The 20,154-nt window shown below is 35.4% G+C and overlaps 1 protein-coding gene across 2 annotated transcripts; it reads right to left on the reverse strand.

The window, feature by feature from the left end:
* Positions 1-13,502: 13,502 nt before the first annotated feature.
* LOC122005961 (probable serine/threonine-protein kinase PBL18) lies at positions 13,503-18,645 on the reverse strand. 2 transcript variants are annotated; one of them, XM_042561232.1, is made up of 10 exons: positions 18,534-18,645; positions 17,532-17,931; positions 17,181-17,244; positions 16,216-16,604; positions 15,863-15,986; positions 15,319-15,384; positions 15,040-15,226; positions 14,492-14,808; positions 14,004-14,155; positions 13,503-13,933 (listed from the first exon to the last, which is right to left on the reverse strand). In XM_042561232.1, exons 2-10 carry the CDS (start codon positions 17,901-17,903, stop codon positions 13,706-13,708), a joined length of 1,899 nt encoding a protein of 632 aa, XP_042417166.1. In that variant the 5' UTR covers positions 17,904-17,931; positions 18,534-18,645; the 3' UTR covers positions 13,503-13,705. The 2 variants fall into 2 exon arrangements, with proteins under 2 accessions (XP_042417166.1, XP_042417167.1); XM_042561233.1 differs by lacking the exons at positions 15,863-15,986; positions 16,216-16,604.
* Positions 18,646-20,154: the final 1,509 nt, after the last annotated feature.

Consider the following 20,154-nt stretch of genomic DNA (forward strand, 5'->3'; position numbering starts at 1 on the left):
TATGTGCATATAGGCTAGACATCCAAAAAACTTGAAGATGAGAGTAATCTACCTGAATCCCTGTCCATACTTCTTCTGATACTTTGCCTTATAGTGATGCCCTTGGTGATCTATTAATGAGATATCATGTCATATTAACTAATTTTGCCCAGAAATTCTTTACTAGCTCTGTATTTAACTTGAAACATCTTGCCTTCTCAATGATTATTCTGTTCAACATTTTCGCCACCTCATTCTGCTGAGGTGTCCTATGAACCAAGAAATGTCTCATTATCCCATGCTACTCACAAAATTTCTGAAACTTTGAATCTGCGTACTCAGTCTCATTATCTAACCTAAGGCATTTGATCTTCCTTCCAGTCTGGTCTTCATTTCAGTTTTACACAATTTGAACTTTGCAAGAGTTTTTAACTTGTGTCGCATAAAGTATATCCAGACCTTTCATGAGTAATCATCAGTAAAACTTACAAAATACAGGTACCCTCCACGTGATACTACTGGCTGGTCCCTAGAGATCCGTATGTACGTAGTTAAGAATCTCCTTCGTCTTGTTTGTTGCCGTCTTGAATTGCACTTTGCTCTGTTTCCCAATAATATAAAATTTGCATAATTCATGTTTGCACGTCTTGACACCCTTCAACAAATCTCTCTTGTGAAGTTTTAGCATTCCACATTCACTCATATGCCCTAGTCGTATATGCCACAAGACAGTACTGTCTGATTTAAACTCCATCGAGGTGACTCCACCTACAACTATAGTCCCTATCAACTTGTAGATGTTCCTTGTTACCTTTTGTTCTTTCATTACTGTCAGAGCTCCCTTGCTAACCTTCATTACCCCGCTCACGGAATTGTAATTGCAACCAGTACCATCCAGTGTGCCTAGTGAGATTAAATTCTTCTTTAGATCTGGTGTGTGTCTGACATCACATAAAGTTTTGATCACATCATCAAACATCTTAATTCTGAAGTTCCCTATGCTAATAACTTTGCATGACGCATCGTTTGCCATCAACACTGAACCAGAATCCTGTAACGCCCCGCCCCTTCCTGCTTAAGCTGACGGGGGTTACTTATCTTCTCTTCTTAAAAACAGCGGAAGTCTTATCTATAGTATATATTTTTTTTCTTTTTAAACTTTTCTTTTACTTTTCAAATCATCATCGCTAACTACCTATCATATGAGTCACATAACATGCTTAACATAAATTTAACTCATAATACTAAAGAGCATGATAAAGTGTTATAGAGTCTTAAAAGAAACAACATGAACATAATTCTTATTAACTAGAAGCAGGTCTTTCTCTTTAGCCAAGTCACTACTACACACATCCTCCTTGCCCTCTCCTGCTGCTCCCTTAGTACATCCATTCTTTGCTCTTATATGTGGTACAAGGAAAGTAAGCTGTGAGCACTCAAGGCTCAGTAAGATCCTTTCCTACTCACGAAAACCGTATAGCATAAATAAAGCTTCAAGGCATAAAGCATAAAGAAAACTCATCATATCATGTATAGAAACATTATATCATAACATAATCATATGGTATCATGGCATATCCTAATAAAGTCATAATGTGCATCCTAACATAACATAATCATGATCATAACATATTCTAACATAATCGTAAGGTTCATCCTAACATAACATAACATAATCATAGGCATCATGGTGTATCGTCACATAATCATAATGTGTTATGCAAGATGACTTTCAAAAACATGATTCATGCAATAACATATGCAACATGTCCTTTGAAAACTTATTACTTGTATACTTAAACATATTCATAACATGATTAGGGCCCCGGCTTATACCACATACATAAATGCGCGCGTCCCATGTAGGTCCAAGGTAGCAAGTCTTGAACCCTACAAGGCATACATAACTAGGCCCGTTTCTTAGTCCATCGACCTAGGGGTACTTAGGAGCCCATCCCTAACGAGGCCCGTTTCTTAGTCCATCGATCACGGGGCGCTTATGGAGTCCACCCTTGGTACAAGCCATATAAAGTAAAGTAGCATGTCATACATATCATGATTCTTATCATTTATTGCACATCATATTTCTTATCATATCATACCATATAGAATTTTGGGCACACAACTCATCATAATGGTATGTAAAATTTGGGCACACAGCACATCATAAATACATGCATAGTTTGGGCACACAGCTCATCATAAATAGCATGTAAACTTAGGCACACAGCTCATCACATATATCATGCGTAAATTGGGCACACAACTCATCATAAATAACACACAGCATAGCATAAGGGTTTCCATCATGTATAGATCATATATGTGCATAATTAAACATAGAAGCATAGCAATCTCATAAACATGGCATATAAGATACATGGGAAACATAATTAGATTTCTAACCCTAATGTCTTATAGGGGCCGAAACATATAGATTGGGTTTTAGGTAAAAACTCCATACCAACATGTGAACCCTAAATAAGTATCATTTCCTATACTATAAGAAAAACACCATGAGCAAGTTTAGGTAGAGTTCTAGGTTTTCTTAAGATTACAACTTATCATGGCCAAACTTATCAAACACTCATTGGGTTAAAATTTATCATTCAAGCTTGTGAACCCTAAACAACTTCATAGCAATTATTTCAAGGAACAACGTGAGCATAGTTGAGTTAGGTTTTAAGTTTTCTAAGCCCTTAAACATGATATGGCCGAAACTTGTAGGACTTAAAACTAGGGTTCAAGTGTCCTAAAAGCATGAGAACTTTAAACAACTTTCATAGCAAATATTTCAAGGAACAACATGAGTATAGTTGAGTTAGGTTAAAAGTTTCCTAGGCCCTTAAACATGACATGGCAGAAACTTGTAGGACTTAAAGCTAGGGTTCAAGTGTCCTAAAAGCATGAGAACCTTAAACAACTTTCATAGCAAATATTTCAAGGAACAACATGAGCATAGTTGAGTTAGGTTATAAGTTTCCTAGGCCCTTAAACATGACATGGCCGAAACTTGCAGGACTTAAAGCTAGGGTTCAAGTGTCCTAAAAGCATGAGAACCTTAAACAACTTTCATAGCAAATATTTCAAGGAACAACATGAGCATAGTTGAGTTAGGTTATAAGTTTCCTAGGCCCTTAAACATGACATGGCCGAAACTTGCAGGACTTAAAGCTAGGGTTCAAGTGTCCTAAAAGCATGAGAACCTTAAACAACTTTCATAGCAAATATTTCAAGGAACAACATGAGCATAGTTGAGTTAGGTTCTAAGTTTCCTAGGCCTTAAAACCTTGTGTGGCCGAAAGTTATAGAGCATGTAACCAAATTTCCATGCAACAAACTAGCCTAAGAACATTAAGTTAGTTTCATATCATTTCATCAAGAAGGTCATGAGCATCTTAGACTTGTTTTAAACTCCCCTAGGCCTCAAATCTAAACATGGCCGAACCTTTATAGACATGAAATATAGTTCAAATCAACATACAATCATGGCATATCATAATAGCTTCATATCTTATCTTAGGGAGATCATGGCATGCTTAGTTTTAAGTTAAAGCTCTCCTAGGCCCTTAGTTCTACCATGGCCGAATATTCATGAGCATGAAACTGAAGTTCTAATCAACATACAAGTAGGAGAAAATGTTAACAAAACCATTATCATAGGGCACCTATCATAAGAACAAAGGAGCATGTTTTAGTTTAAGGCTTAAGCTTACCTAATTCTTTTGTTCATGCTTGGCCGAAAGTCTAGGATCATGAATCTAAGTTCTAACTAACATTCTAGCATAGAAACATGAAATAAATCCCTACCATAAAATACATGTCACAAGAAACATATCAAGCATGTCGAAATTTAGATCTTTACATTTCCTAGGTCCTTCCTTTGGTCTTATCTTGGCCGAAATTCTTCATGAGGTTTACTTAGATTTTTATGTAACCGAATCTTCATAGAACACACAAAAGCTATTGTACCATAGGTGAGGGAAACTTACCTCCTTTCGCTTGTGGTTTTCCTTAGAGAGAAAAGTATTCTAGGTGCCAAGGAAGGAGAAAGCTTCTTCTTCTTGTACCTCCTTTTGTTTCTTTTGCTTGGAAGGCTAGGATTTGAAGGCTTCTTCACGGAAGTTAGTTTTCTTGGAGAAGAACTTAACTTAGCCATTGGGATGAGGAGAGGAAAAAGTTCTTGGTTCGGTGAGGAATGAAGAAGGAAGAAGGAGGAAGAAAGAAAAGGACTTACTCTCTTGTTTTTCCTTCTCCTAAATCTATTTATTCCTTTGTTAAATGAAACATGTCTTCATTCATTCCCTCAACTCTTCTTCTCCATTATTCCTTTAATTCCCACGAAAATTGAGAGAGGGAGGGAAGTAAGCAATTCCTCTTTTGCTTGCTCCTTTTCTTAACCAAGAGGAAAAGAAGGTAAGCCACTTGGTTTTCTCTTGCTCTTTTGTTTAGTTTTCTTTTATTTCCTTCTCACCTTTAATTAAATTTCTCATCTCTTTCCATCCAAATATTACTCCTTATCCTAGTGGTTATCATGCATCAATTCATCTCCATCATATGTGGGAGGTTCAAGGTTCAATCCTTGACCTCACCTCTTCTTATTCTATATTTTTTTTGTTCTTATTTTCCCTTTTCTCTTATTCTTTTAATTTCTATGCTCTAAGGAAAAATAATACTCATATACCTATCTTATAATTTCGTGGGTGTTACAAATCCGCTGCTCTATAGGTGTCAAACCAATCCTTGTTTAAAGTCATGTGATATGAACATGTAGAGTCTAAAATCCATGCATATGTCAACTGCTCCGAACTTGACATAACTGATAGAATATCTTCATCACTGCTTTCTGAATTTTCCTCTTCAACTATGTTTGTAGACTTTGCCGAACTATCTTTGTTCTTTGTAACATATTTCTTTATCTCTGGACAATCTCTTTTGATACTCTATAGGTGTCAAACCAATCCTTGTTTAAAGTCATGTGATATAAACATGCAGAGTCTAAAATCCATGCATATGTCAACTGCTCCGAACCATAACTGATAGAATATCTCCATCACTGCTTTATGAATTTTCCTCTTCAACTATGTTTGTAGACTTTGCCGAACTATCTTTGTTCTTTGTAACATATTTCTTTATCTCTGGACAATCTCTTTTGATATGATCTTTGCCTCCATATTTGTAATACATTGTAACGACTCAAATTTCCTCATTTTGAGCTCCAAAAATAATTCAAAAATATTATGAAATGTTATAGAAAAATTCTAGAGATTTTTAGGAATTTTTAGAGTATTTTTACACAATTTTTGGAGTTCGTTTGGTATTTTTACCAAGAGGAAGAAGTAAAAAAAATAATAATAATAATATATGTTGAAACCGGGGTTTGAACCCAAGATAACGGACCCGAACCCGAGTCTTAACGAACTCAGCCCAACCATCTGGTCTACGGATGTTTTGTCAATTATATATGGAGCCATATATATTTAAGTAGTAGTTAGGAACAGTAAAATAAATTGGAAATAAAAGTGCGAGGCGAATCGAAGCCGAGATCATTTGGTTAAAATCTGACTAACCAAGTGTGCTGCGGATATTTCGTAAATAAATTTATAAGGAATTGGTCTTAAGCCATAACTGAATTAGAAAATCCTGTGACCTAACCTTTCCCCTCTCCTCCTCCCTTCTGCGCGCGACGGTGTTTTGGCTCGAGGAAGACGAAGCCGACGGAGCTAGGGCTCAACTCCGGTGGCCGGCGAAGGTTCCCTTCCGGCGGATCTTCGAGACCACCTCGGCAGGAGGGCCTGTAGGCACGAGGAAGCGGACAGGAAACTCAAGCTTCGCCGCAAACCCTAGATCTCTCCCCTTCTGTTGTAAGTCCAAGAAACCGAGATAAGTCGCTACTCACCTGCGGTAAGAGTTGTTTGAGTTCAGATTTGTGTCTTCCTTGTTGTTAATTGATTCAGTTGGAGATTCTTAATGGATTTCTGTGAGAATTGGGATGTTGCAAATTTTCTCTTTGCTTTGTTTCAGATTCGAGAGATGTTGTTTAGAATTGATGATTGTTTTGCTTTCCTGTGTGGTTTTGATTCACGGATTAATTGGTTTCCCCAACGTTTCTTGCTCTATCCTTCAAAAGGTTTCTCCGAATGAGGTTGGGCTTTTACCAGAGCGGTATATATTTGATGATTTAGGTAGAGATTTATGATGTTTTGCTTCTTCCTAATTTTCTGGAAGTTTTGAAGCAGATCATTGATAGATTAAGGTTTGATTAGAGAAGTTTTTCATTTTTCTTATTGCTGCTGATTAGTGGAATGATTGCTGATGGAAATAAGACCAGGGATGGAGATGTATGTTTTTGTTATTGGTTCTGGAAACTTGGATTGGGTTTATGGGGACTAAGTTTTTGATTGATGATGTACTGTTGGAATTTTCTCTAATGCTGTTGTACGCAGATTTTGATAGAATTAGACATAAGAATGAAGATGTTGTGTTCTTTGATGGTTTATGATCCATTTCTGTGGAAGGCTAAGGTAGTAGCATAAATGTTGATTGAATTTGTTTTCTCTTGATGCAATAAAGGTTCGGACAGATTATGGTAGAGTCAATCCCTGATATTTTCGTATCATTAAATAGCTAAAGTTTTCTAAAGGTTCGGACAGATTATGGTAGAGTTAATCCTTGATATAACGAGTCATGTATAAAGGACTTATAGGAATGAACAATCCGGTTCTATGAATTTTGATTTGCTTGAGAGATTATAGTGTAGAAATTTATTAGTTAAGAATGCAGAATTCCGAGTAGCATGTTATGTAGATTCTTAGATAAGCTTAGTATGCAAATTTTATTAAGCTTAGTATGCAGATTTTAGATAAGCTTAGTATCAGATTTTGTTAAGCTTAGTATGCAGATTTTAGATAAGCTTAGTATGCAGATTTTAGATAAGTTTAATATGTAGATTTTAGTTAAGCTTAATATGCAGATTTCTGTTTAAACTTGTATGCAGATTTTGTCTAAGCATTGCAGTGTTTGAATTTGTTTAAACATTTCAGTTTTGTAAGAAGCATTCTTTTATAAGAAAAGTATAAGAAAGATAAAGAAAAGAAAAGAAAAGGCCGAGGCCTTAAGTAGATCCCAAAGTCAAGACTTTAGGGATTTTTGGCACATAAGGTGTCTATTAAAATGCCAAGGCATTTAAAGAAGAAGTAATTAAGATTATAAGTATTTTACTTTTAAGAAGAGGCTAGTACCCGACTTCCGAGGTTGTCGTTAAACAAATCCAGGTGTCCAATTCCGAGGTCTTGGCCCTGGTAGACCGAGGTCTGCTCTTTTAGGATTGGTACCCCAACCTATTAGGGAACGCGCATAAGATGGTACTACGCTTGGGCCCAAGAAGAAGTTGATTATTATTTTGAAGTATTATAAGTATAAGTTTTTGAACAAGTAAAACGAGTTTCACATAAACATAAAGTATTAAAGATTAAGTTTAGAACAAATGAAATAAGTTTCATATAGTTCTAAAATCAACAAGTTTAGTTCTTTACGCTAGCATGATTGTATAGATTTACTTTACATGTTTAGCCTTTCAGTATGTTTCTTTCACTAGTAGATGAGCATGAGTAGATTTTCTTTTGAGCATTCAGTTTTAGATTTCAGTATATCCTCATGCATATCGAGATTTTGTGAGTTAGATAGCGCTTACTAAACAAATTTTGCTTATAGACTACACTTCCTCTTACTGCAGATACAGGAAAGGAAAAGATAGAGAAAGGAAGACGACAAGGAGGTGGTCGAAGGATGTGTGATGCCAGGACTATGGAAGCCTTGGGACTAGGAAAGAAGTTTTAATTTTAGTTTCCGCATTTTAGTTATTGTAAACATTTGAGTTGTATTTTAAGTTCATGTCATTTGAGATTATTCTGTTTAGATTGCATGTAGGATGAGTTCAGCAGATATTTGTGTGTTTGATACTTATTTAATTGCGTGGGTGTTTGATAAATGTTCCAGCCGCTTGTGGCTGATGTATACTATGCTTGTATCTTGGTTTATGGTCACCGGTACAAGGGAGATTTTGTCAAAAATTTTCGGTAGGGTTTCCATGTGATTTTTAATCATACCGGTTAAGTAGAGTTAGTAGTTAAGTAACGGTCACTCTTAGGTAGTAGTAGTAGTAAGAAGGGTGGTTGTTACATACATGATCACCTTCTTCCTTATCGACCTAGAACGAGCCTTGTTGTCATACCAGATCTAAGTCGAGATTTGCTCCTACCACGCTCTTGGTTGCTATTTACCACAAGTCCTTCTCCCTGAGAAACTTCATCGCTTGTTTTCTTCCTTTGGTCAAATCCTAGCAACGCACCTGTGATCTCCTCCAATTTGAGAGTTTCCTTGCTCCACGTCAAAGTACTAATCAAATTCTCGTATGTAAGAGATGAAGGTAGAGAATTCAACAACATTAGCACATTGTCTTCATTTTCGATCTTCACATCAACCCGCTTCATATCACTCATAATCTAGTTGAATATGTTGATGTGCTTCCTTAGATCAGTTCCTTCTGTCATCTTTAGCCCGAATAATTTCTGCTTGAGATACAACTTGTTTGTCAATGACTTTGACATGTATTGACTTTCTAGCTTTTGCTAAACTGCCACCAATGACTCCTCTTCCATGACATGATACATCACATCATCCGTAAGGCCAAGCCTAATTGTTGTCATTGCCTTCGCTAAAGCTCTTCCTAATCCAACCTCTCCATGCTTTCCGGTTTCCTTTCTCCTAGCACTTTCATCATGCCTTGTTGCACCAACAAGTCCTTGACTCTTCTTTGTCATAATCCGAAGTTTACAGTTCCATCAAACTTCACCATATCAAACTTCGCAGAAGTCATCCCCTATATGTTAAAGAAATCCATCAAAACCTGTATCTCTGATACCAATTGTTGCACAAAGAGGGGGGCAACACCTCTTAACTTCTAATGTGCGGAAGAAGAGTAAGAGAGAAAGAGATCATGCGGAGCAACAAGACAAAAATGCACAAAAGGAGAGGAGCAAACATAAGGAAGGAGAAGAAGAAGAAAAGGAAGAAGAGTTACCGTGTTTCGGCGGCGTGTCTACTCCATAAAAATAGTTGAAATTTTATTAGAATTCTCTCCACATAAGAGAATCATATTACATGATTCTTGTGATTGTTGTTGTACAATAAATTTACAATGATCTCTATAAATAGTGCATAAATCTCAGATTCGGTAAAATTATAACAGAATTTTATTATGAAAAATCGCAACAGAATTCTGTTATGAAAAATCGCAACAGAATTCTATTATATAAAATAATAACAGAATTTTATTACGAAAAAACTTCATAGATTTTTCTTCTATAACATTCATCGTAATGACCTTCGTACAAATATGAGCCACTTGCCAACAGTGATGCAATGGTAACTTGTAGTTTTTTCATACACTTAGATTCAAAAGTTATGAAGCACAATAAATTCGTGTTTGAACCACGAGAACCACCCGTTATTGTATGGATTGTTACTTATACTTTTAAATTTAATTTGATAGTTGATGAAAATTTTTCGTAAAATTAAAATTGATTAATTTAATTTAACTTGATAGTTGATAAAAAATTTTTAATTTAATTACTTTAAATTAATCAGCTTGCAAGACCTCAACTCCTGAATTATAATAAAAAAAATACTTTACATCATTCTAAATTAGTCAAACTACTTCATCTCTAATATAATCAAATTTACTATTCTAACGTAGTTAAAACTACCTCAACTTAATTAAGAATATTTAATTTTAATCAAAACGATAAATTTTATTATAAATATTATAAACAATTATTTAACATAATTTTACTCACTATTTCTGTGTTTGATTAATCAGAATGCCTCGTAATTAAGGGAAGACAAATTTACTTTAAATATTGATCACTACATTAACATTATTCTAAATTAGTCAAACTACCCCAATTCTAATCAAACTTACTATTCTAACGTAGTTAAAATTACTTCAACTTAATTAACAATATTTAATTTTAATCAAAATGATAAATTTTATTAAAAATATTATAACATTAAATAATGATTTTTATCAAAACTACTTCAAATAATTATTAACATAATTTTACTCATTATTACTGTGTATTTGATCTATTAAAATTTCCGTTAGTTAGAGAAAGACAGATTTATTATAATAAAATATAGATCAATTCCCATGTATATCCTCAGAAAAAATTCTTTTTAATTGCTTATAAATTGACCTGTAATTTATCATCCTTCCCATAACATTAAGATAAGTTATAAAAATACCTGATGGGAACATAATCATTTTTTATATAAATTAATATAATTTTAAGTAAAATTATCTAATAATATTGGAGCAACTAAAATATTTCTTTTTTTTTTTTCCATAAATAACACACTTTCTTTGCAAATTACTTTTGTTTTTATTTGACTATTAGTATTCGTTAAAATAATTATAAGTTTAATCAAAACTAATATACTTATTTTACATTGTTATAAAAGTTTTGATATTTTTTTAATGTTTCTTTTGAAAAATGAAAGGGTCCTCTTTCAATATAAAATATTTTTATTCCGCCATTAAAAATCATAATTCGATGATGTCCGGCGAGTGCCAATAAAGCAATCGCCATGCCACGTGGATGCTGAAGTCATCGAACTTACCAGGCAAACCGACGTTTGCATGATGCGGTAGAGCCGCCGCCGCCACACACTCGACTTCCCTGTTCACACTACGCCAACGCGAAGTCAAGCTCCCACTGTACATGCAGCTTTCCAAATGTCTGTTCAGAAGCCCCAAGTCTTAGCCTCTTACTCCGGGATGAGAAAAGTATTTTGATTACACTAACACAGTAATTTATAATTATACTAATAAATAAATGATAAACATATAATAAATAGTAATAAAAATAAGGTTAAGAATTTATATATTTCTGGTTAAAACGTCGGGGCTTACCGACTGTCTTTAGAGAATTTATTATCGTCCACGGTGCAGAGGCTCTCTGACAAAATCCAACCAAGATCCGACAATCGCTCGCGTCGTTCGTAGGTGTACTCCAAGACGAACGCCGCACTCGGACTCAACCTCAAATCACAGAATCAAGTCTCAGAACTTGGAAAGAAGAAGAAGAAGGAGAAAGCATAGAGCAGAGGAATACTTTGCTTTTTTCGGAGTGAGTTGAGAAGGAGCAGAGGAAGTGTATTTATACACTTGAAGCAGTGCAGAGGAAGTGACGCACGCTTTGCTTCTGCTTCCTCATCTTATGTGCGGGTGCGCTGCTTCGCATCCTCACGCGATGCGGACAGAATCGAACAGATGCCGTCGTGCTGCTTCGCTTCCTCGCGCGGACAGAACTAAACCACCAGGTGCGAGGGACAAAATCAAACCGGACCAACAAAAATAAATCAGGTCACCAAACTGACAAAAATAGATCAGGCCACTCACAAGCACGAGACTCACGAACTGAGGATTTACACCCCCTTCTCTCAAAGATTTATTTACAAGGTCAATCAGGAGTACTTTCTCTAGATAAATTTTTCTTCATATTTTTAATGAAAATTGAAGTTTTGATGGAAGTTTGACTGATTGACTCACACATGTCATGAATTCCAATACTAACCAGTCTGATAGTAATCATTTATTTATTTACTTGGAATAGGTCGCCGGAACTCTATCGCATAACTATGAGTTTAATGTGGATAAGCGACTTGACCATCCTCATTTATTGTAATTTGACAGACCCAGTAAACTTCTCTGTATGAACTGGGTGATATTTTTTGTGAAGCTCAGATTCAGATGATAAAGAACAATTTTGATTTGAAATTTTTGATAAAACCATATTACTTGGGTTGATGACTGGTAGGGGAAAGGAAAGGCTCTGAAAATCAATACAAATGATCATGATCCCTCTCTAATTTTATAGGCCATCTCCCCTCTGCCCCTGTCTCCTCTCATCGTTCAATCCACCCGGTAAACCAAGCATGAAAGTATATTTTAATTTCTTCATTTTTCAAGATGTTCTTTCAGAGCGTGCCTATACAAAACTAGCAAAAGTGTTGTATGTAGTTACCATCTGTCGAAGAACCAACCCTTTAATTTTCCTCACCAGCATTGAGTTTCTCTGAAAATTTCTTGCTTTGTTTCTGTGCAATGCCCTTGTATTGGCAACACGTTTGCTTGTGTTGCAGAACAACATCATCTCTTCCATGGCTACTATCTACTGCTTCTGAATGAAGATTTCCTGCGATTGTTTTGGAGCTAAGTTTGTAGCATCTCATGTGCGGCTTATTCACTACCTTATCATTTTTCTTTCCAAGGATTAATTTATCTAGTGTACTCGAATTACATTGATGACTTTGCAGGCAGCTTTTCTCTGGTAAATGACTGTTTATCAATTCAAGTTGGGCAAAAATCAAAAGGGTGCCCAAAAAGCGACCTTTCCTTTTTTTTTAAAAAAAAAAAAGAAAAATCAAATGATTGCCTCACATTTTATCTTGAAATTATCCAATGACTCAGTATTGTTGTAGAAGTTACCGGATAATTTCTACGTGTAGTAGCTATCGGATAGTTTTTATAACGTGTAGAACCTACCTAGTAGCTACTATAATGTGTTTAGAGTGAATTTAAGATTTAGGATTTATAACGTGTAGAAGCTACTTGATAGTTGTTATAACGTGTAGAAGTTACTCAGTAACTGCTACAACATGTTTTGAGTGAGTTTATGGTTTAAGATTTATACTGTATAGAAGCTACTCAAGCCGCTACAACGTGTAAAAGCTACTCGATAGTTATTACAACGTGTTTAGTGTGAGTTTAAAATTTACGATATTTGAACACTATTATATCAAAATATTATTTACCAATTTGGTTAAAACTATTTAAACTTCATCAAAATCATTTAAGAACAATTATAGAAATTATTTTGATATATAGTATTCATATATCCTAAATCTTAAACTCCAAATATTAAATCTTAAATTCATACTAAACATGTTGTAACAGCTATTGGGTAACTTTTATACAGTATAAATTCTAAATTCTAAACTCACCTAAAATATATTGTAGCAACTACCTGGTAGTTGTTATACATTACTACTTAGTAGCTTCTATAATAATATTGGGTCAAAGGATAATTTCGAGATTTTTTTTTTTGAAAAAATAGGCATGCTTTTGATGATTTGTAAAATCTGAGATGCCTTTTGATTTTTGCTCATTCAAGTTTTTTTTGAGGACAAGAATCTTATCTAGTCATTGTAAATTAAACTAATCATGTGACTTGCTTTCCAGTTTGTGTGAGTTTCCTTTAGTTTCAGACAATTTTAAAACTCAATTCTTTCTATTTTCGGAAGCTGATTTGAAGCGTGTAGGGGAAGTTTCACTCAAAAACAGCTTGTTTGAGTTTTTCTAAACCTAAAGTGTTCATTTTAGAATCTTTAATACAGTTAGTAGGAATCAAATTGTTCACAAGGAAACTATCAAAATTGCCACGAAAATACTAAGTCTCCGATAAATTACATATTCCATAACATAAAAAAAATGAAATCATCTGTTCAACATATTTCTGGGTTATTATTATTTCAATGGCAAAACTAAACATCAAATACAACTGAACCAAGTATATATAGACATTGTTCCTACGGAAGGAACATCAGCAAACAACTCCCTTAGATGTCTAAGAGAGAACCCTAAGAACATCTTGCTTAATGAAACTTACATACAATCGTAAAATGTGTCCATGCTCTCTGACTTCATTTCTAGAGCCTCCTTACTCCTTTTACATTCAGCAATTTTTCCTTCCAAATATTTCAACTTGCAATCCATCATCTTTATCTCCTCATCTAGCTCATCCCTTTGGTGGATTACAAAATCCATTTGTTCTATTGTGACACTTTCATGCATGGGGTCATACCATTTGAAATAGCCACAATCGCCAGCCATCTGCAAAAGAACAAACAAATAATTCCTAGGAAAAGTATATTGCAAGATTTAAGATAAATGCAAGTCATACTTTCCATCTTTTGCATCGCCAAAACCTTCTACCAGGGGTATTTTCTGTCCATGATGTGAACAAGTTGGCTGACAGTTGATGCGTACATACGGGGCGATCAGCTTGAGCAATTGAGGTTACAAATGCTTCTTCCACTTCTTCATTTTCCATATCTGAATGGAGCAGTAGACAAATACTGAGAATGTGAAAAGAAACAGTGTCTATTGTTGTGATTAACTATGTGCAACTGCTACTAGAAATGTAGCATACATCAGCAAATATTTATGTCCTACTTTGCAAAGATTATCATCTCTTCGGGAAATCATTTCTCATATATCATATGGCAATTATTTTTATGGTTATCCGAGATGCCTAGATGTTTTGAAAAAATTATGGAACTAAAAATGGTAAATGACATTTCCATCTTATTTTCTAAGAAATCTATTCACAAAAAGGTACCAAAAACATAATGCCATGTTCAACTGTAAGGTTGGGTTGGTTAGTCTCACCATCCAAGGGCTTCATTTCAATGATCTCTTTAAGTCGGATTACTACTTCAGCCATTAGAGGTCTCCTACTGGCTGATAAGGTTGTGCAACTCAATGCTAGCTGAAGAACCTTCCACACAGAGCTAGGGTCATAGCATTCGTTCATACTTGTATCAACAAAATTTGCTTCCCTGGCAATTCTTTGAGATATCCAGTCGACAATGTGATGTTGCTCTTCTCCATGAACTATTGGAAGTTGGCCAGAAATCATTTCCAGAAGGATTATCCCAAAGCCATAAACATCACTTGCTTTACTGACGCGGCCATTTAGTAAATACCTGAAAAAAAAGAAACTAAGGTGAGAATTGAATTGAAACAGGAAGAAGAACTATTATTACTTCCTCCGACACACCACACAATCTTCTTATTTCTAACATAGAAATACTAACTAAACATAATTGGTAGTCATAGAATGCAATAAAGTGTTATATTAGTCTAATCAGGACTATTTATGCGGTTACGACATTATTTGACTACCTCTTGAAAGTATGGTGGAGAAAAGAACATACTCTGGATCAATATACCCTAATGTTCCAATCACTGTTGTGGTTACACTAGTGGCATTCTCATTCCAAGTCCTGGAAATTCCAAAATCTGTTATTTTAGCCTCTAAATCTGCACCCAAGAGAATGTTTGCGCTCTTCACATCCCTATGAACTATTGGTGGGTTGCATCCAGTATGCAAATAGTCCAATCCTAAATAAGTATAGAGAATTCATGTCGACTTAAGAGAAATATGCACAAATCCAAAATAAAGTAAAAGAACAAGAAGCTTTATAGTTTAAAACCTAGTGCAACTTGGTATGCAATTTGGAGCCTCTGCTCCCATGTCAACACAGGAAACCCAGATTTACCTACAATTGAGAGAACATAGAAATAAGAAATATCATAGTCATTGCTGAAGTATTTTTGAACCCCAAGTTTATGCATCTATAGTTGGGAAAAGAAATCTGATGCTCGAACCACACTCGTGCAATATTGAAGATTTGTGTTCATTATAACAGCTTTGAATTTTAGGAAAAATAAACAATTTCTACCCAGATGACTGAACATTCTTCCTAGACTCAATAAAAGCATCTTGCATTTCAGCAATAAATAAGTAAAAGAAACTGGCAACAAAACAAGATCTGCTATTCCGTGTTGAATATGATTAGGTAAACATTTTCTTGAATGTTTATCATTTTACTACAAAATTCAATATACACACAACTAAGCAAGAAATATACTCCTAGATCAGCATCACACATCTTATCATTTCTTTCTATGAGTCTTAGTTACACTAGGCAATCTGTTGATTCAAATTACAGTCTTAGAAATGTCATAGTGCAAAACCTCTCAGATGGTCTTGAAGGTCTCCTCGAGGCATGTACTCATAGATAATAGCAAGGTTAATTCCATCCATGCAGTAGCCAATTAAAGAAATTAGATTCTTGTGGCGAACTTGTGTTAACCTCAACTGCAACACAATACAAATTGTTATCATGCATATTATTACATTTCTCAAAGTTCATTTTATATTTAATTCACTTTAATCACCAGTGGTCAATTACAATGGGGTATCTTAGCGGATTTTGTTTTTAGCATCATCTCCTAATTTGGTCGCTGGATTTCCATTTAAAGGTACAAATTAATCTATGGCCGAGAATACTTCAAAATTTGAAAGTTTTGTATGATGAATTATATACCTCAGCGAAGAACTCCCTGTCAGCCTGTTGTGATGAATGTGTTTGTAGCTTGATTGCAACATCAGTGCCATCTTCCAAATGCCCATGATAGATTGTTCCGGATCCTCCTCTACCAATGATTGTCTCAAAGTTTAATGTCATTTTTACTATTTGTTTATAGGTAAAGGAGAGCTTTGGCATAATGATAAAGTTGTTGTCGTGTGATCTGGAGGTCACGTGTTCGAATCTTGTAAACAGCCTCTTGCAATGCAAGAAAAAGCTGTGTACAATAGACCTTTCTCTGGGACTCTGTATTGATGGGAACTTTGAGCATTGGGCTGTCCTTTGTTCATATGTGCACAAGTGAGCATTACTTTGAAAACTATTATCTGTACATTCCGTAATTCTTTCTGCAGCCAATTATTCCATACAAAAACCACATTCACATAACCAAATTAGAAATGGTTCCATCACATTTTCATTATTAAAACAATGATTAGTCATATGCCTAACTAGCTTTAAACTACTGATCACATTAGGAAATATGTAAAAGAAAGATCATTTATCTGTTTTTTTGTTCTCCATATTATGAGCACTACCAATTGAAGTAAAAAAAAAATGGTTGGAATTATGATGAAACACGATGCTAGAGGTCTTCTCATGACTGATCTTGAAAGGCTCAAACTCAACAATACTCCTATATCATTTCAGAAAACTAATTTATGAAGGGTGAATTGATATTAGAAATTTCCTGTAGTTGTTGACAATTGAACAGAGCACAAGGGAGACAATTAGAGAAGGGCACAAATTGTATTAACCAGAGGCTTTCGAGTTATTTAAATGATAAAAAAAATATTCTTTTTTTTGTGGGATAGAATTGTCGGTCTTGTATTTATTTCTTTAGTGGAAACTTCCATTTATAATTTGTATGCCTTTGTTAGCATATAGATATAAGAATAAGTGAGTGTTTTTTCTCAAGCACAAACCTGAAATGTCTGATTCATCGCTAGCTTGTTCGTGCAAATTCTCATTTATTTTTATATCTTCTTCCTGAAAAGAAGCATAAGAATAAATTTTGAAATTGATATAATGGTAGAACTTCAACTCATGTTTAGCTTAGAAGAATAATTTTGATATTTCAATAATTGTAATCCACTAAATTTATTTGCACAATACCAATGGGGTTCAACCACCATTTTATGAAGAAACACAATAGGGGTTAGACTAAGTTACGAAAAAACTACCATGGTTAACATGTACGAAGATCAAAAGTACATGTTATCAAGAACGAGGATCAAAGTCCAAACCAAGCGCATGCAAAAAAGATGAGCATATACCTTAACCCGCCTAAAAACTTGTGTGAAATGGATGAGTGGAATAAGCGTCAAATATTTTGTTATTTTTTCTTGTGCCCCTCTGAGTTCATTCTGAATCCGCTTACCATTGACCATAAGATAGATAGAACTTCGTTGCTGACAGCTATCAGCGAGGTCATGACACTGAAGCAAAAGCTCTTCCATCTTCTGAAATGCTTGCATGGAAGCATCACCAAGCTCCCTGTCATCAAGCATCTCCAATTGTCCTCCTATCAATTCTAAGTAGCCTGCTAATTCCTTAAATTCCTTCTTCATCATTTGTGCATCAGTAGCTGCCTTTATAACTTTACCAATCAGGGAGATTGTTGTGGCCACATCACTTATAGTCGCCATATTCGCTACCAGTAGCAACTTGTATGTCCTACAAAGGATGACTCCACTTGTTATGTATTTTGACACCTACTGAAAAGTCTTTTTTTTTTTTTGAAAGAAAAACGAGGTTAGATGACTTAGATCCTGTTCAAATCATATAATATATAAATACTTCATCCAATTAGGAATTAAGACCGATCAGGAATAAAACTAAACAGCATTGCATCTAACTAAGGAACATCAAAGAGCAGATTAAGGAAAGAGAAGAAGTACTGCAAATTCGAAATTCAGTTCTTAAAAGTTTCAGAATTTGTAAAAAATTTATTTTGGCTGACCCTCCTGTTTAGGAGGATGGACAAAATTCAAAATTAATGAACTTAGTGACACACTAAAATGCTGAATTACATGCTTAACATATATGTTAAACCAATCATCTAAAATAGTTAATATTGTCAATGTATATTTGGAGTATTACAAATTCGAAACTGTACTTTTCCCCTTCAACATATACAACTTCAAGATACTACTGCAATATTCCTCTTCAGCAAATAAAGAACCTGTTGATTCTATGCTTAAAAGTTAGACATATGCTTTAAAACATAGTACTTGCATAAAACTGAGTATGTATGAATTGAGTGATGTACTTCATACCTTAGCCAGATGAATCCCAGACCAAATCTCAGATCCAAATTTATCAAGAAGATGAAGAGATCAGCCCTTTTTCTATCTCGCTTTCTAGTGTATTTAAACTTAAACTTTTCACAGGCTTAAGAGGTTGGAAACCTTACTCTGCAGTTTTGAGGAACTCAGAATTCCAAGTCAACGTGGAAAATGGTGAAATAGCGCGTGGGGTTAATCATTTAAAGCAAAAAAATAAAAAATAAATCAATATCATGAGTTACAGAGATGGAAAGTCAAAGCTCGAATGAATAGTTTGTTCCAATCCGGTGGAGAGCGCAAAGGACGCGTTAAAGCTGGTTTCAAAATAATTTTATATATTTTTTTATCAAATGAAGAGTCAAGTTTGTTGACCTTAACTCCTTGAGGTATCTCTTGGTTTGTGAAATTTGTCCCTTTGAATGAATTTAATGGTTAACGTATGAGGTGTTATCATAATGAAATTTAGGGTTTGAATCTCAGTAAAATTGAAGTAACTATTTCTCTTATGTGTTAGTTACTATTTCAAAGACTAGCTGTGTTTGGTAGCCTGTAATCTACCTTGTAATGTAATCCAGATTACATTACAAAGTCGATTATTTTGTTTGGTTTGATTTAAAACTTGTAATGTAATGTAATCTGGATTACAAAAGGTAGTGAAAATTTGTAATCTGGATTACAAAGCAAATGCTATGTAATCCGATTACATTACGAGGTCATTGTTTCACCAAAGTTTAAATGCCGAATATACCCCTAGTCTGTTGTCGACCGCCGCTCGCCACCGGTCGCAGACCTTCGTCGCCGGCCGCCGCCGCCGGTCGCTGGCCGCCGCCGGCCGCCGCCGCCGGCCGCCGGTCGCCGCCGCCGGCCGCCGGTCGCCGCCGCCGGTCGCCGGCCGCCGGTCGCCGGTCGTCGCCCGCCGCCGTCTGTCGGCCGTCGCCGGTCGCCGCCGGCCGCCGGCAATCGGCCACCACTGTCACTGTCAATCGTTGGCCGCCGATCGCCGTCCGCCACCATTGCCCGCTGGTCGTCGCCCGCCTGCCGTCGCCCATCGCCGCCGATTGGCGAAGACGGTGGCCTGCTGCGGCGACCGACAGTGGCGGCGGTAGCTGGTTGCCGATGGCTGCCGCAAACTCCGATAGAGGTGTGGCGACCGCCGATATAGGTCACAGGACATTTTTGTCATTTTATAATAATATAAATTACATTCCTTATAAAAAATAATGGATACCAAACAAAAGAATGTAATCACCTTTGTAATCAAAGATTACATACATTACATTACCAAACGTAGTAATGTAATCAAGATTACATTACAAGCTAGATTATATTATACCCAACCAAACGTAGCCGTAGGGCATGAGGTGTTGATTTTACCCCAATTGGTTTGTGAAATTTAAAAAGTTAAAAAAAAAAAAACTTAACCATTACGGGCACGAGATTTAAAGGTTTTTATTGGAAAGGGAATACTGATTTTAAATCGGTTTTTTCTTCCGAAATTAACAATATAGGTGGGCTTATTTAGAATAAAGATATGTAATTTGATAATATCAAATATAGAGTGCAGTCAGTTTTATATTGTTATATGATATTGATAGATATATTAGAAAAAAAA

The sequence above is a fragment of the Zingiber officinale genome, chromosome 7B (assembly GCF_018446385.1).
Source record: "Zingiber officinale cultivar Zhangliang chromosome 7B, Zo_v1.1, whole genome shotgun sequence".
In the NCBI taxonomy this organism is placed as follows: Eukaryota; Viridiplantae; Streptophyta; class Magnoliopsida; order Zingiberales; family Zingiberaceae; genus Zingiber; species Zingiber officinale.

Excerpts from the sequence above, each read along its gene's own strand:
- LOC122005961 (XM_042561232.1), bottom strand. The coding sequence starts at position 17,903 with ATGGCGACTATAAGTGATGTGGCCACAACAATCTCCCTGATTGGTAAA. Across the intron at positions 16,605-17,180 it reads CGATGAATCAGACATTTCAG|AAAGAATTACGGAATGTACA; the intron begins GTTTGTGCTTGA and ends AATTGGCTGCAG. Across the intron at positions 14,809-15,039 it reads TTAGGGTATATTGATCCAGA|GTATTTACTAAATGGCCGCG; the intron begins GTATGTTCTTTT and ends CTTTTTTTTCAG.